Source organism: Benincasa hispida, chromosome 10, assembly GCF_027475165.1.
Source record: "Benincasa hispida cultivar pf3 chromosome 10, pf3_genome.v1.1, whole genome shotgun sequence".
Taxonomy (NCBI): Eukaryota; Viridiplantae; Streptophyta; class Magnoliopsida; order Cucurbitales; family Cucurbitaceae; genus Benincasa; species Benincasa hispida.
The window spans coordinates 7828858-7847317 of NC_143487.1; the positions used below are offsets into that span (position 1 = coordinate 7828858).

Genomic DNA, 18460 nt, shown 5'->3' on the forward strand with positions numbered 1-18460 from the left:
TATATCAAGTGGACATAATATATCTACAGTGAGGGGAGTTCAACACGGGTTTTAGTGGAGTGACCCATAGGTTAACGAATGGTGTTTAATTCGGTATAATGAGTTTAGCCAATTAATCTCGGATCGTTGGAGCTCATGATTGTAGATCTGCAAGGTCCCCTTACTAGCTCGTAAATGGATTAGCTTTAGAGTAGTATGATAAGTTAATTTGAAATGTTCAAATTAGAATTAAACGGAATAGGAGAATTTATATTTAAATATGATTTAAATATATGAAGGTGGATTTGTGTAAAAATTAATTTAATATTTAATATTAAATTAATTATAATTATTTATTAATTTTATTATAAAATTAATTTATGAAATTAATTTTACAAAATTAATAATATTTTCAATTTTAAAAAAAATCAAATTGATTTTTGAAATCATTTGATGAAAAATTGGAAAATTTACACAAAATGGTAAGATGGATTTTTCCATTAACCCTTCAACTAGCTCACACAAAATTCATTTACATTTGCTTCAATAACTCCAAGCATGAGCTGCATCTCATGTATCCATCTTCTTTGCATGATAGTCTGCAATAAATAAAGAAGATTGGAGTGGAATTGAGTTATGCATTAAAAGAATTTTTACAGAAAATTCGGGCAGGAAAAACTGTTCTTCAAGTGGTTATAGCAGTGAGCTTCTCTCTAAGTTTCCTTTCATTCAAGCTGTTCTCGAGTCCCACAAATCATTCTAAAGCTCCAAGAGTATAGTAGGGAAGATCTTGAGGTGGTTCATAGCAAGTTTCAGAGAAGATAACAACTGAGAATCAAGATCTTGAAGAGTTCTACAAAGGTATGACTTCAAACCCTCTTGTAATAGTTGAACATGCTTTGGTTTCTACCAAAATTAATTAATTAGATTGTTTATTGATCCTTGTTGCTTCCGCTGCATGCTGATACATTCTTACAATAGCAGATGCCACCCCCACTAGCCCCATCACCTCAAGTTAAGAACTAAGTCATGGTACCGAATCAAGCTGTGGCAAGCCTTTCCTTGGAGGCCAAATATCTATAGAACTTCAGGAAGTATGATCCTTCCACATTTAATGGGTCCTTGAAAGACCCCATTAAAGCAGAGTTGTGGTTGTCTACCGTGGAAAGGGTTTTTTCAGTACATGAAGTGCTCTGAAGAGCAAAAATTGTAATGTGCGGCCTTTGTTCTCGTCCATAATACCAAGCGCTGGTGGCGCTTAGTTGAAACAATGATAGAAGCTAATGAAGACCAGGCAACGTGGGACCAATTTAAAGAGTAATTCTACAATAAGTACTTGCCCACGTGAGGTACAATAATCATGCCGAGTTTATGAACCTGAAGTAGGGGACCATGATAATGGAAGAGTATGAGGAGAAGTTTGATAAGCTATCTTGCTTCGCCCCTAACTTGGTATACACTGAAGAGAAGAGAGTTGAAAGATTTGTTAAGGGGCTTTGAGACGGGGTGCGAGGTATTGTGCAAGCATTTAAGCCTACCACCTATGCAGCAACGTTCCAAGCGGTGGCACGAATGGGCTGTCCCTCGGGGCTAGAGTTCCTGAAGTCCTTGACAATAAAACCCGCCACGGGGAAAAAGAGGAAAGTTGAGCAAAAAACACCAGAGCCCCTACAGAAGGTTCAGAACACGAACAGATTGTTGAGGCACATCAACCAGCATGCTGCTAATTCAAAAGAAGTCTAGAGAGAAAGGCTGGTGTGTAAGTTGTGTTGGAAGCGTCATTAGGGACGTTGTCTGATTGGTTCAGGGACTTGCTTCAAGTGTAAGCAGGCAGGGCATACGACCAGCTAATGCCCTAAAAGTGGTTCTAGAAGTGCAGGGCCAGCCCTCGAATTCACATCAGGGAAGTTCAAACCGACAACAACAGCAAGGTCGAGTTTACGCCACGACTCAGTATGAGGAAGAAAAGTCAAACTCAGTGGTGACATGTACATTCCCTATTCTGGGACATTATTCTTATGTATTGTTTAACTTTGTTCGATGCATTCATTCATATCATCTACGTTTGTGAAGTATGCTAGTATAGAGTTAGAGTTGATTCACTATGTATTGTAATTTTCTACTCCATCTGGAGATGTTATTCATGTGGCTCAGAGAGTAAAAGCATGTCAGCTTTTAAAAGCAGAACGTATGTTAGATGTGACCTTATTGGTCTTGGATATGACAAATTTTGATGTGATTTTGGGCATGGATTGGTTGGTTGCTTACCATGCTATCATAGATTGTTTCCGTAAAGAAGTTGTGTTTAGACCGGCTGCAGAAGCTAGCTTTAAGTTAAGAGGAGCTAAGACTGAGGCTTTACCTAAGGTAGTCTCAGCTTTGAAAGTTAGGAAGATGGTTAGTCAGGGTGCTTGGGGCCTTTTGGCTAGTGTGGTGGATGTTAGTGAAGGAACTTGTATTCAAGGAGATCCTTGAGCGGAAGCGGATCGTCCAAATTCCATTAATTATTGAAAATGAAATTTACAATAAACATACAAGATATGTATTAAAAAAAATTATAGCATGCTTGATAGAAGAAAAGAGTTCAAGATACATTATCTTTGAAGACCTTCTCTTTTCACGTAACTCCCTCGAACAGTCACGAACACAGCAACTCTTGAAGTCCTTCTTCAAGAACTTCTCGAACCAAACAAAGACATAACCACAACGAGCCTTTGGTATTCTTAGGGTGAGTACCCAAAAGTGGTGGGCTCTGACTATTTTGGTTAGGAAGGATTTTTGAGTTTGGAGGAAGAAGAAGATTGAAGCCCACAGAACGTCTCTGTAATTCAATCGTTCAATAACACACAAAGTAAACCATATGTTTGTTAGAGAGAAGAAACTAATTTTTCTTTTATTCCTTTTTGCAACAAAACCAATAACCACCCACTAAGATGGTTGGAGAGAAAAGAGAAAGTTATTATTCAAAATAATAAAATAATATAAATAAATATGATTACTAACTTATCATATTATATTTATATTAAACTATATGTTATATCAAATATAATATACAACCTATAGTTTTTAATATTGTATCATATACAATATAAACTATAGTTTCTTTTCTTCATTTTATGGAATTTAATATAAATCATATTTATATTAAATTTAACAACTAAGAATCACATTCATAGAAAATGCATTTGAATCTCATTCAAATATTTATTTCCTCTAATTAAACTAGAATGTATCAAATACATTATAACAATTATATCATATATAATTGAATCAATTTAATTCTATCATATATAATTAAATTCCTCTTATTAATTTGAACAATTCAAATTAACCCAAAAATTGATTCTCAACTAAATCCTTTTGAGCTACCAGGGAGACCTTATGGATCTGTAGCTTGAAGCTCCAACGGTACATGAATAATTAATTAAACTCTTTAATTACATTATCCACCATTCGTTAATTGTCTGGTACTCCACTAAAGACCGATAGCTGCACTTTTCGCACTACAGATATATTTTTGTGTCCATTGGATATAACCAATCAACAGTACGATGACCCTTCACAAATTGCTCCTAAGTACAACTAGGCTAAATTAACATTTTGCCTCTATAGTTATATCTAACTTCTCGAGTATCACTTATCCCTCAAATGAACAATAGATCATAGTCCTACTATGACTAAACCCCTCTCGGGCCAGGAGAGGGAGTGGCGCCACATTGTTCAAGACCCGGAATCAACCCTTAATGGAATAATTTATCTACTTATCCTTACTTCGGGGAAAGAGTGAATTCCATCTTGTGTAGCTTTGTTTCTAGCTCCCCAATCAGATGAATCCCCAAAATGGTAGGCTTGTTGAGTCGACGATCTGATCACTCTCACCCATATAAATCAAAGAACTGCCCTCATAGACAGAAGTTCACAACTTACTCAGGATTCAGGTCATGTTTCCTGATAACTTGTAAAATACAAGTTATCTTTGGTCTTAAGTTAGAATAATTAGGGTTTTTAATGATAAACTCTCCTCATTTTTAATAAAAACGCATGGATTTACTTAAGCAATAGCAATTTCATGTAAAAGAAGTTTATCACTAAAAATCGCGGTGCTAACGCACTACTTTGCAGGATTTCAACGCAAGAGCTGACAATAACGCATTAGACAAGTGCCACAGGAAACGCGCTAACACATGAGCCATGCGTCGGAGGGAATTCAATGCATAAAAGATTCATTGCTTCGGGCTTATTGTGTCACATCACCACTTGCAAGCATAGGCACCTGCAATAGGTGGCGTCTAAAAAGCTTCTAGAGGTCAGGCGGCCAACCAGGACATGGAGTTTAATGCTGACCAGGGCATGGACTTAAATGCAGCCCATTCTCCAAGTGGACGAGACCAACGCTTATAAATACTTAAAGACCCTCCAAAATTAAGAGTTCAAAGAATTAGAAGCTCCATACTCTTTGTAAATTTGTAGACTTAGTTTTAGTTTGTACAAGCCGTGCCAAGGTGTAAGACGATCGAAGGAGCAGAGAACCACCACCACCATTGGCTAGGGAGTGGAGAAAGTTATTCTTGATAAAGATACTCTATCCTTTGCTCTTTAGAGTGATTGTACACAACAAGATTGAGCCAAAGAACTACAAGAGATTGTATTCTTTGGCTTGACTCAGTTTCTCTCTTAATATCATTTCCATTTCATTTTGATTGAATACAGTTCTTTGTAAAGACTCATTGATCCTTTATAAATATCATATATTTGATCATCACTTTTGCTATTGTTTATCTTCTGTTTATGTTGAAAGCATTAGTACTTCATGCATAATTCTGTTCCAACGCCTAAACCAACTTGACAACTTGGTGAAAGCTTCTTTACTTAGTTGTTCGAAAGAATAGCTAAGTCGCATTAAGTAGAATGCCTAGTATAGCTAGAGATAGACTTACTGGTGTTTCTTGCATTCTAAGTTAGACATATGCACCATAGAGATAGGCTTTTATGTTATTCGCATTGAGAAGTGTTGAATGATGTCTAACGCATGAACAGAAAGATAAGCAACCCATCCCATTTCATCCACATTACATCAATTGTGTGCAATTCTTTAACCGGCACGTCCACTTACTTAAATTCCATTTTCACATGATCCTTTATTTTTCACCCAACTCTTTTGTATTGTCTTGCACAAGCATAGCATGTTAGTGTAAATAGTACATCTTTCACATTTATTTAGGAAAAACCTCCTACTGCAAGTACAACGCATAATATGTGTTAGTGAAACTGAATCCCTGTGATCGACCCTAGACTTGCCAGGAACCTAGATTAGATTTATACTTGGGTTTAATCTAGGAAAACTTGAACGTTATTATAAGGAGTTGTGTGCCTTCTGTGCATATACTAACGCCTCAACGCGTTGCATTCATTTAAATGCACAAGGCAGAACGCAACACTTAGACTTTATTCTTCCAATCTGTTTTACTTTATACACTCTTAAAGCATCTCATGATCGCAAGCGAACAAGTTTTTGGTGCCGTTGCTGGGGATTCAGCAACAAGAGCTAACAAGAAATTCCGTTTGTATTTGTTGTAGGGACACTTCAATTAAGGGAAGTATTACAAGCTACGCCTAGGCTTGTGAACGTGTATGAACAGGGAGAACACTCCTGAGTTCAGATACGACCCTGAGATTGAACTGACCTTCTGGCGTAGGAAGCGATCCAACTGTCGTCGAAGGTTGAGGCAACAGTTACTCAGACAATAAGAAAGGGAAAGAGCAATTGCGGAAGAACAACAAAATCAACAACTAGCTCAGCAACTGGCTCATGCTGCATAGAACCCAATCCTAATGGCAAACAATAGCACGCATCCTATGAGAGAATACGCGTCCCCTATGCTATATGATTTCTCTCCAGGAATCATATATCCGATGCTTGATGGAACCAGGTTTGAAATAAAATCTATTATGCTTCAAATGCTCCAGACTGCTGGGCAATTTGGGGGTAGCCGTGGCGAAGATCCTCATACCTATATGAAGCATTTCCTGGAAACGTGCAATTCCTTTGTAATCCCTGGAATCACACCAGAGGCAATTAGGTTCTCCTTGTTTCCCTATTCTTTGCGAGACGACGCAAAGCAATGGGTGAGTTTATGGGAAAAGTTGGTGGAAAAGTTTATGCAGAAATACTTCCTACCTACCACCACCACAAGGAGGCATCAGGAAATCATGAACTTTGAACAGGAAGACACTGAGACCTTGATCGCTGCATGGGAGCGTTTCAAGGGTTTGGTCAAGAACTGCCCGAACCACATACTACCTTTGACTATTCAGATGGAGATGTTTTATGGTAGACTAAACAGGGCGTCACAGATGGCAGCAGCAGCCAAAGGACTGATTGACAAATCCTATATTGAAGCTAAAGAAATATTAGACCACATTGCCAAACATAACATGGAGTGGGTAGATAACACATACGATGGAAGAAATGACAGGAGAAAAAGATCTCAAAACATTAACTCTGTTGATGCCAACGCGATAGCCACGCTCTCCGCTCAAGTGGCTACCATGACCAGCCTTCTACAGAACATAACGCACCAAACCAACAGAAGGTGAATCAAGTGGAGGCGTTTGGGCAACCCATGGTAACCTGTGTGGGATGCGGAGATTTTCACTCATATACTGAGTGTCCTCAAAACCCTCAGTCAATATGTTTCATCAAGAATAACCCATTTTCTAATACTTATAACCCTGGATGTAGAAACCATCCAAACTTTTCTTGGACAGGAGGAAATCAGCAAGAGCACTACCTAGGCGCGAGCCATCAGTAAAGGAATGGACTGCTGCCTGTCTTTCAACAAACGCATCAACAACATCAACAACCTTTCAATAGAGGTGGCCATGCATTGAGTTCTGGAACTCTGCTAGTAAACCTATTGAAGGAATACATAGCCCAGAACGACGCAATGCTGAAGAGCCTGGCGTCATCAATCAGAAACCTAGAAATTCAGGTGGGGCAGATTGCAAGCGAGTTGAAAAGCAGGCAGCCAGGCATTCTACCTAGCAATACAGAGACACCTAGGGATAATAACGAGAAAGAGCAATGTCACACAATGATGTTGTGGAGTGGAAGAGCCCTTGCAGAAAGAAAGATCAATCCAAGAAACAATAAACCTTCGAAAGAACGCATTACATGTTCGACGGATTAGGAAGAGAGAACGCTAGAAAATACAAGCCATTCGGAAACCAGCACGTCTAACGTGGGAAAGCTGGAGGTGCCTCTGAACGCACCATTCCCCAGGCGTCTGATGAAGAAGAATGATGAACATCAGTTCAAGCACTTTCTCGAGCTTCTAAAGCAGCTGCACATCAACATTCCACTCATAGAAGACTTGGAGCAGATGCTAACATACGTGAAGTTTTTGAAGGACATTTTGATGAAAAAGAGAAAAGTCAATGAGAAAGAAGTAATAGCACTAACGTAGGAATGCAACGCGCTAGTAAGCAACAAGCTGCCACAGAAGCAGAAGGACCAGGGAGCTTCACAGTTCCTTATTCAATTGGAGGATTAGATGTGGGTCATGCATTGTGCGACCTAGGAGTGAGCATCAATCTTATGCCCCTTTCAGTTTTTAAGAAATTGAGGATTGACGAGGCACAACCTACTTCTGTCACCCTTCAACTCGCTGACAGGACAATTAAGTACCCCGAAGGGAAGATTGAAGATGTTTTGGTGAAGGTTGCCAACTTATATTCCCAGCAGACTTCATTATTCTGGATTATGAAGCAGATAGGGAGGTTCCAATCATCTTTGGACGCCCTTTCTTGGCTACTGGGAAAGTTCTGATTGACGTGCATAAAGGTGAGCTAACCATGTGCGAGGATAATGAAGAGGTGAAATTTAATGTGATCAACGCATTAAAATTCCCAAACAGTGATGATTGTCAGCTAAACAATATTGAATTGAATGAAGAAGAGACTCGAGTTTGTGAAGTTCTCGCATTGGAGGGAACCCTGAAGGAATCCGAGCTGCCAAGTCTGAGTGAGCGGCAGATAAAACCAATGCGTCCTTCACTCGAACAACCACATGAAATCGAATTAAAATAGTTACTCGGAAATTTGAAATACGCTTTTCTTGGAATAATAATACATTGCCTGTTATCATTTCTGCTAATCTCACAAAGCCTAATGAAGAGTCACTCTTGCAGATGTTGAAGAAACATAAACGCGCAATAGGGTGGACACTTGCAGATATTCGTGGAATAAGTCCATCCTATTGTATGCACAAAATTAGGCTGGAGGAAGGGAAGACGGGGTCAATCGAGCCTTAAAGAAGGCTTAACCCCATTATGAAAGAAGTGGTCAAAAAGGAGATTCTAAAAGGCTGGACGCGGGAGTTATTTATCTGATATCCGACAACAGTTGGATTAGTCCAGTTCAAAGCGTTCCCAAGAAAGGGAAGACGAACATGATAGTAAACAACAACAATGAACTCATTCCTTCAAGAACTGTCACAGGCTGGCGAATTTGTATGGATTATCGGAAACTCAACGCAGCAACTAAAAAGGACCACTTTCCTCTTCCTTTCATCGATCAGATGCTTGATAGACTTACAGGTAAAGAGTTTTATTGTTTTCTTGATGGTTACTTTGGTTGCAACCAGATTTTAATAGATCCGGAAGATCAAGAGAAGACCACGTTCACTTGTCCCTTTGGCATTTTCGCATTCAGACGCATGCCCTTTGGGCTTTGCAACACACCAAGGACATTTCAATGCTGTATGATGGCCATTTCTTTGACTTCCTGGAAAAGACCATGGAAGTCTTCATGGACAACTTTTCAGTCTTTGGAGACTCATTCCAGTCATGCCTTGCTAACTTAGAAGCCATCCTCGCTCGGTGCGAGGAAACAAACTGAGTACTAAATTGGGAAAAATGTCACTTTATGGTGACAAAAGGAATTGTTTTGGGGCATAAATTATCCAAGGCTGGCTTAGAAGTGGATGGAGCCAAGATTGATGTAATAGCAAAACTTCCACCACTAGCGATTGTCAAAACGCCAAGAAGTTTTCTAGGACATGCCGGCTTCTATAGACGGTTCGTTAGAAGCTTTTCTCAGATTGCGCGACCTCTGAGCGCATTATTGGAGGTGAACCGGCCCTATGTTTTTAACAAAGACTGCACTAACACGTTTGAAACCTTGAAGTATGCGTTCACAACAGCCCTAGTGTTAATAGTACCGGACTCGACGCAGCGTTTCATTGTTATATGTGATGCGAGTAATGTCGCAATGGGAACTATGTTAGGGTAGAAGAAGGGAATCTTGATACATCCCATCTCCTACGCATCCAAAACATTAAACGACTCTCAGGAACACTATACAACTACTGAGAAAGAGATATTGGCTGTAGTATTCGGTATTGAAAAATTTCGTTCTTACTTAGTTGGTGCATCAGCTACCATACACACCAATCACTCAAACATTAAGTTCCTGATGAGCAAGAAGGACGCAAAGCCGAGATTTAAAAGATGGGTTCTATTACTACAAGAATTTGACATTGACATCTAAGACAGAAAGGTAACAGAAAATCAGATGGCTGACCACCTGTCCAGGCTTGAAAATCAAGAAATGCAAGTCTAGGAAAACGACATCAAGGACGCATTCCCTGATGAGAGTCTGTTTAGAATGCAAGGCAGGGAACCTTGGTATGCTGATATAGTTAATTACTTGACCACCAAGCAGTTCCCTAAAAACTTCAATTCCCAGCAGAAGAAATGGCTAGTCCATGATAGTAAGTTTTATTTATGGGACGAACCGTTTCTATACAAACAAGGCCCAGACTCTATACTGCGTCGATGCGTCCCAGAGGAGGAGACACAACGCATCCTGGCCCAGTGTCATAATTCTTCTTATGGTGGGAATTTTGGTGGGCAAAGGACCACAGCAAAAGTCCTTCAATGCGGTTACTTTTAGCCCACCCTTTTTAAGGACGCACGAGAGTTTGTTCAAAATTGTGACCCCTGCCAACGCATAGGGAATATTTCTTCAAGGGATGCAATGCCCTTAAATAATATTCTTAAAGTGGAGTTGTTTGATGTCTGGGGCATAGATTTTATGGGCCCGTTCCCTCTGTCTTGTGGTTAGCAATATATCCTGTTGGCTGTAGACTATGTATCTAAGTGGGTAGAGGCAGTAGCTTGTGCCAGAAACGACGTGTCTACTGTATCTAAATTTCTTATCAGGAATATTTTCACACGCTATGGAACACCGAGAGCTCTGATAAGCGATGAAGGTACGCATTTTATCATTCGCATCGTTTCAAAATTACTCGTAAAATATAATGTCAGGCACAAGATTGCTACCACCCACCACCCTCAGACGAATGGTCAGGCAGAAATTTCAAATCGAGAAATCAAATCAATTCTGGAAAAAGTCGTCAGCACAATGCGGAAAGATTGGGCGCAGAGGCTGGATGAAGCACTTTGGGCCTACAGGACTGCATACAAAATGCCTATAGGTATGTCTTCTAACTCACTTGTATTTGGTAAAGCATGTCATCTTCCTGTAGAGTTGGAGCATAAGGAATTTTGGGAGTAAAGAAGTTGAACATGAATCCGGATGCGGCGGGCATTCAACGCAAACTTCAGCTCAACAAGCTCGAAGAATGACGAATGAACGCATATGAAAACAACCAGATCTACAAGGGAAAGACAAATTGTTGGCACGACCAATGCATCAGCAAGAAGGTACTTGTTGTGGGTCAGAAAGTTTTATTGTTCAGCTCACGCTTGCGTCTGTTTCTAGGGAAATTGAAATCTAGATGGTCCGGGCCCTTCATAATTAAAATGATCTTTCCCTACGATACTGTGGAATTAATGCGAGAAGATGGCTCTGATGCGTTCAAAGTAAACGGCGAAAGGGTTAAGCCGTACTTTGAAGACGAAGTGGAAAGTCAAAAGTCATCTTTTGCACTATGCGAGAAAAGTTGAAGCTCGCGTCGAGGCATCTCTGTGGTTGTAACGCCACAACTTCCAGGGACGCCTCTCTCAACCTTATTCTTTTGCATTCTGTATTTTAAGTTATGTTTGAATTTGTTAGTTTAGTTATTTGAAGGTTTTAAGTTGATTGTTTTGCCTTTACAAAATTTGGAAATTTGATTGGTTTTCTTTTAGAAAAGTTGTGTATGATTAAAACTGAAACATTGGACGCGTTAGACATAAGTCTAACGCAGGGGGCAGTTGAAGGGACACGTCTCGAAAACACAAAACACTCGAGTGTTTTGGCTAAACGAGGCGACCCTTCCACTTTACATTAATTGCGTGCCTGACGTCAGCCACGATCATCCTCACCCTCTACAAAAACCTCACTTGAACCAAACCGTTTCTTCTTCTCCTTCACTGCACCTAGGAACCTCAATTTCTTCAGAAACTCTAGAACCTCAAATTCACTAAACCTCTTGTTTCCTCTCTCGCTCAGCATCTTCGATGAACAATGTCGTCCAGCTCAGATTCTCAGAACCAAAGCTACAGCCTAGGCAACGATTAGTCGGTAAGTTCCTTCTTCCCTTCTTCATTTACGAGTTCACCACCACCTAGCCCTAGGAAATCAACCTCCATCCCTACCAATTCGAAAGCCTCTTACGGCGGCGCTACCTCTGGTCAGCGTCTGGCCGGCCCTACACCTCTTTCCACCTCCATGAAAGCTTTGGCCAAGAGCTCCAAGAAACCTATAAACCCTCCGGCCAAAACTTCTCTGCCTAGGGCTAAAACCCCACAAAAACCGAAGTCTGCCCCTAAACCAAGGGTAAAGACACCAACCAAGACCAGGAAGCGTCCGTCATCTATGGCCACGTCGAAACCATATACCAAGCCTACCCTACCACCATTTATCCCGAACATAACCTTGGTGGGTGCAACGCATGAACCCCTTCCAACCTATGCCCATACCGCACCATCTTCAGCGGTGCGTCCACCTCCCCCTCTATCCATTGAACCCTTAGCCTCAATTTACCCGGTGGAATCAGACATGTTTAACCAGCCATCACCTTCACCCATTCTAATATCCTCTCTGGGGATGCCTCACACCCTTTTAGGCACCCTGTCATTCACTCCACCTATCCTAGCCTTTGACAGTCCTGCGTTAGAGCATAACCTTGAAGACATGGAAGAATTAGAAAGACGTGATGAAGAGGATGTATTTGGAGCTATTCTAGCATCGCTCAACCAAGAGCAAGAAGCAACTCAAGTGATGCGTTTAGATCCATCAAACGCATCACTCGAGTTGGATGAAAAAGAAAGATATACAGCGATGCTAGAAGAAGAGATGGAAAATGAAGAAAGGGAAGAAAATGAAGGAAGAGAAGAAAAAAGTAGAGAAAGGAGAGTTGGCCCAATGCGTCGCAGCCACGCCCATCTGACATTGATGAAGGGCCTACATTATCAAAGAGAGTATCAAGAAAGATAAGGTTGATATTGGAGGAAGAAAAAGAAGAAGAAGAAGAAGAAGAAGAAGAAGTTGCACCCGGACCTGAGGGTGCAATGCGTAAAAAAAGGCACAACGCATTAGAAAATGAATTGGAAGAATATGCACTGGCGAGACAAGAGCGAAGGAAAACCAATCTCCAAAAGGAGTTGGAAAATGAGTTAAGAGAGTTGGCTAAAGAGGTAAGAGAACACGCGACAAGGAAACGCGAGGTAACGGAGGCGTTACCTAAGAGAACCAGGGGAAGGAAGCGTCAGTTTAGTGACATATTAGTAGAGAAAGGCTTCTTGCCACCCATTGCTAGTCTATATCACAGAAACCATCATCGCACTAGGGTGGAATCATCTCTGCGTTGGGCACAATCGCATCTGGCCCAGCCTTGTCCGCGCGTTCTACAACAGCGAATTCGACATAGAAAAGAACACTGCCTTTGTGGAAGGGGTGTTAGTGCGCTTCTCGATAGACAAGATCAATGAAGTGTTCAACTTAAATAGTAATCCTGACGTAGAAGGAAACCGTATCTTAGAGCAACTAATGCCTGGTCAATTGGAAGATGCGTTGAAGACAGTGGCCAAACCTTGAAGTAAGTGGCAGACATCAAGGAATGGATCAAATATGTTTGTTTCCAGAAATCTGAACCCAGACGCTAACATGTGGTATTATTTAATCAAACGCAGCATCATGCCTACAACGCCTGATGAAACGTTATCCAGAGAACTCGTTCTAGCCACTTACTGCATAATACAATGCATTCTGTTGGATATTGGGAGGATTATACGGGACCAGATCAAGGCCATCAAGAACAAGCCTCGAGGGCAACTATATTTTCCTTGGCTGATCTGCGCGTTATGCAAACGCGGAGGCATCTATCTGGTTGATGAATATGAAGAAGTCGATGGTCTGATAGACATAAAGGCAATAAGGCGTCTCCTTCGAGGATCACAACATCAACCAGCCTTACCTGCCAAATAAGTGGCACGTAGACCTCGACCAACAAAACGCACCCCCAAGAAAAGATGCGTCATGGTAGTTGAGCACAACAATGAAGCTTCAGAGAATGAAGAATGTGAAGCTGAGCCAGAAGCTTTGGCTGAAGAAGCGCAGCCTGCACTTGAATTTTTCCATGACTCACTAATAGCCCAGCCAGAAGGGAGTCCTGAGCAGACCCATCAAGAACCCATATTCATAGATCAGGACCTCCCTCACTCAATTCCTTCGCCCCAACAAAGTCCAATCCAAAATTTTGTGCCAACACTAGTGATCTTTGAGCCAACTGGGTTAGGGCCCAGTAACGAAATAGCATTTGAAGACCCAGTTGGACGAGAAGAACCAGTACCCCAACGCAGCATAGACTCTGAGGAGTTGAAAACATTCATCAGTGATCAACTCTGACCGTTGGCCGCATCAATTGAAGATCTTCAACAAAAAAACCGGGTATTAAGGGATTACTTGAGGCAACAGACAAGAAGCATGCAAGACCAATTTGTCTACACAATGCAGTATATCAATCAGGTCTTGGTGGGTATGTTTGCCTTGCCTCCGTTACCAGCCCATCTCAGAAATCCCTTGCGCTTCATGGATGAGAACTTTGAAGAAGAACGATGCACCTGCACAGTAGAACCTTGGGGTGTTGGGTTAAAATTATTTTGTAATTTTGGTTTAATTGTCGTTTTGTATCTTTTTACTATGTTTATGCAATGTATGTTAAAATATGAAAAATGAATGGGAAGTTATTATCACTTTGATCCTTGCGTTTGTCCTTAGCATATTTTATTTTTGTTCTTTGATTGTTTTCTAAGTCTTGTGCTTAACTTAACCTCGATGATATCAACTATATGAGCTCATAAGCATAAGATAGGCGTTAGGAAAATAGACAAGGCTTGAACTTCTCTTAAAAAGATTAAGTTTACTTTCTAACGCATGCAAGCTTGAAGTCTTAAACTCCTTTCAATTTCTTAAAGCCTTTTAAAACTTTGTTTCTCTGTTAGAAATGAGGATATAGTTCATCTCCAAATTTGGGGGTGAAGGAAATCCGAGCGTAGACGCATCAATGTATACATCATAAAGAAAAAGGGAAACAAAATAAGAAGAATTTTGAACGCAGCTCCTCTGTCATTACTTCAAAAGAAAGAAATTTCAAATAACATGAGCTTAACTGGAACAGGCACTTAGCTGTAGTTGGATGCCCGCATGACACCCATGGGGTAAGACAAAACAAAGTTAAGTATCCTGGACCAATGCGTCTTATAAAACTTCTCTATCTAGTCTGAAGAAAAAAAAACTATACTTTGAAAAAGGAATGAATATTAAATATGAGTTTAGTTGTAAAGGGTTCTCACCCGTAGTTGGATGCTCGCATGACACCCGTGGGGGTAAGCCAAAACGAAGGTGGGATACCTGGAGCAACGCATGGGTAAACAAGTACACAATCGTTTTCTTTTTATCCAGCAATTGTTTTTCAAAAGAAATAGCATCTAACGCATTGCTGGTTTAGAAAAGATTGAAATGTTTTGAGAAATGAAAGGAGTTGCGATGAGAAGCCTGCCGCATCGAAAACTAAATATTAGTCCTTTTAAGAAAAGCATCAATCTAAGTTATATTTTCCCAACTCTTATTTTAGCTTTGAGACTAATATGATGCGAGGTGAAATTTGCACATCTAAGGTAGAGGAGATAGCAAACAATTATTTTAGAATTCTTGAGGACAAGCATTGTACAAATTTGGGGGTGGTTGATAACTTATAAAAATACAAGTTATCTTTGCTCTTAAGTTAGAAGAATTAGGGTTTTTAATGATAAACTCTCCTCATTTTTAATAGAAACGCATGGATTTACTTAAACAATAGCAATTTCTTGTAAAAGAAGTTTATCACTAAAAATCGCGTCGGTAACACACTACTTTGCAGGATTTCAACGCAAGAATTGATAATAACGCATTAGACGAGTGCCGCAAGAAACGTGCTAACACATGAGCCATGCGTCGGAGGGAATTGAACGCGTAGAAGATTCATTGCTCCAGGCTGATTGTGTCACATCACCACTTGCAAGTATGGGCACCTGCAATAGGCGATGTCTGAAAAGCTTCCAGCAGCAAGCGGCATCTGAAAAGCTTCTAGAGGTCAGGCAGCCAACCAGGACATGGAGTTTAATGCTGACCAGGGCATGGACTTAAATGCAGCCCATCCTCCAAGTGGACGAGACCAACACCTATAAATACTTGAAAACCCTTTAGAATTAAGAGTTCAGAGAATTAGAAGCTCCATACTCTCTGTAAATTTGTAGACTTAGTTTTAGTTTGTACAAGCCGTGCCAAGGTGTAAGACGATCGAAGGAGCAGAGAACCACCACCACCATCGGCTAGGGAGTAGAGAAAGTTATTCTTGATAAAGATACTCTATCCTTTGCTCTTTAGAGTGATTGTACACAACAAGATTGAGCCAAAGAACTACAAGAGATTGTATTCTTTGGCTTGACTCAGTTTCTCTCTTAATATCATTTCCATTTCATTTTGATTTAATATAGTTCTTTGTAAAGACTCATTGATCCTTTATAAATATCATATATTTGATCATCACTTTTGCTATTGTTTATCTTCTATTTATGTTGAAAGCATTAGTACTTCATGCATAATTCTGTTCCAACGCCTAAACCAACTTGACAACTTGGTGAAAGCTTCTTTACTTAGTTGTTCGAAAGAATAGGTAAGCCGCATTAAGTAGAACGTCTAGTATAGCTAGAGATAGACTTACTGGTGTTTTAGTTACAAATGTAACCTTGGATGTTAGTTTATTGGTTTGTGGTTAATGTAACTAAAATATCACATATTTTATAGAAAAAATGAATAAAATATCATATATTATTGATCACATAAAGAGTTTGTTCATGCAATGTTTACAAACTATAGGACCCTATGAGATTTAGGGCATCAACTCAAACAGTTAGAGACCCTGAGGTTACCTTGTCATCAGAGCCAGTGTTGAAGAAGTACCCGGATGTTTTTCCAGAGGATCTTCCAAGGTTGCCACCCTATAAGGAAATAGATTTCACCATTGAGTTGGAACCGCGCACTACCCCAATCTCTTAGGCTCCTTATAGAATGGCTCCAGCAGAACTGAAAGAACTAAAGATCCAGTTGCAAGAGCAGCTGGACAAGGGTTTCATACGCCCGAGTGTGTCACCATGGGGTGCACAACTGTTATTTATGAAGAAAAAAGATGGATCATTACGCTTATGCATAGACTACAGGGAGTTAAACAAAGTAACCATCAAGAAAAAATATCCGCTCCCTAGAATTGATGATTTGTTTGATCAGTTACAAGGAGCTACCGTATTCTCCAAGATTGACCTACGGTCAGGTTACCACCAACTGAGGATAAAGGATAATGATATCTCCAAGATTGCATTCCAATCTAGATACAACATTATGAGTTCATTGTAATGTCGTTTGGCTTGACCAATGCTTTAACGGTGTTCATGGACTTGATGAACAGAGTGTTCATGGATTTCCTTGACTCCTTTTTAATAATTTATATTGATGATATCTTGGTATATTCCAAGAAAGAGGTGGAACACCAGGAGCATCTTTGGAAAGTCCTAGGAACTCTGAGGGAGTATAAGCTGTATGCAAAATTTTCAAAGTGTGAATTCTGGCTATGTAAGGTGTCCTTTCTTGGGCACGTGGTGTCGAAGGACGAAGTTTCTCTAGACCCCACAAAAACTGAGGTCATTACGAATTGACCCCACCCCACGACAGTCAGCAAGGTGCACAATTTCCTGGGGTTTGTTGGATATTATTGTAGGTTTGTAGAGAATTTCTCTAGCATAGCCACCCGATCGAGCTAGTTAATTAGAAAGGGAGCTTCATTTGGTTGGAGCAAAGCTTGTGAGGATAGTTTCCAGAACCTCAAAAGGAAGCTGGTTTCAGCACCGGTTCTTACAGTACCTGATGGCTTCAAATGTTTTGTGGTCTATAGTGATGCTTCTAAGAAAAGTTTGGGTTGTGTGCTTATGCGACACGGTAAAGTGGTTGTTTATGCCTCCCGTTAGTTAAAGAATCATGAACGAAACTATCCTACTCATTACTTGGAACTGGTAGCGGTTTTTGCCCTAAAGATTTGAAGACCCTTTCAATATGAGGAGAAGATTCAGATTTTCACCGACCATAAGAGTTTGAAATACTTCTTCATTCTGAAGGAGTTAAACATGAGACAACACAAGTGGCTCGAGTTAGTGAAGGATTACGACTGTGAGGTTCTTTACCATCCAGGCAAGGCAAATATGGTGGTCGATGCTCTTAGTAGGAAGATAGGACATTCAGCTGCCTTGATCACTAAGCAGGTTTAGTTGTGTAATGATCTAGAGCGGGCAAAAATCGCAGTGGCAGTGGAGGAAGTAACCTCACAACTAGCCTAGTTGACGGTAGAACCGACCTTGAGGTAGAAGATCATTGATGGGCAGTAGGGCGGTTCATACCTTATTCTAAAATTTCATCAGGTAGAGTTAGGCCAAGTCAGTGGATTTCTCTTATCTGTGAACCAGGGTCTTCTGTATTAGGGACGATTATGCATATCACCAGATAATAGCCTTAAGGGCGAATTATTGACAGAAGCTCACAACTCCCCATCCTCAATAGATCCGGGCAGTACCAAGATGTATCAAGACTCAAAGTGGTATTATTGGTGGTCTGATATGAAAAAAGAGATAGTTGATTATGTTAGAAAATGTTTAGTCTATTAGCAGGTGAAAGGCCCCAAAGTAGAAGCCAACGGGCTTACTACAACCATTGAATGTGCCATAATGGAAATGGGAGAGCGTGTCCATGGACTTTATTATGGGTTTGCTCAGGACAGTGAAAGACTTTTCGGTGATATGGGTTGTAGTGGACAGGCTCACTAAGGTGGCACATTCCATTCCAGGGAAGCCCATGTATTCGGTGAGTAAGTGGGCCCGTACATGAAAGAGATAGTAAGATTGCATGGTGTGCCAGCTTCAGAGTTCTGCAACTCGGCCTTATTTACTTC

At 40.5% G+C, this 18460-nt stretch overlaps 1 protein-coding gene and 1 non-coding gene across 2 annotated transcripts; one reads left to right on the plus strand and one right to left on the minus strand.

The window, feature by feature from the left end:
* Positions 1 to 6175: 6175 nt before the first annotated feature.
* On the minus strand, positions 6176 to 6278 carry LOC120089543 (small nucleolar RNA R71). Its single transcript, XR_005485220.1, has one exon. It is a non-coding gene; the product is annotated as a small nucleolar RNA R71 (small nucleolar RNA).
* A 2150-nt stretch (positions 6279 to 8428) lies between these two features.
* LOC150033085 (uncharacterized) lies at positions 8429 to 8877 on the plus strand. Its single transcript, XM_090306275.1, has 2 exons — positions 8429 to 8576; positions 8624 to 8877. The coding sequence occupies exons 1-2, from the start codon at positions 8429 to 8431 to the stop codon at positions 8875 to 8877; spliced, it is 402 nt and encodes a 133-aa protein (XP_090162401.1).
* The last annotated feature ends 9583 nt before the right edge of the window (positions 8878 to 18460 follow it).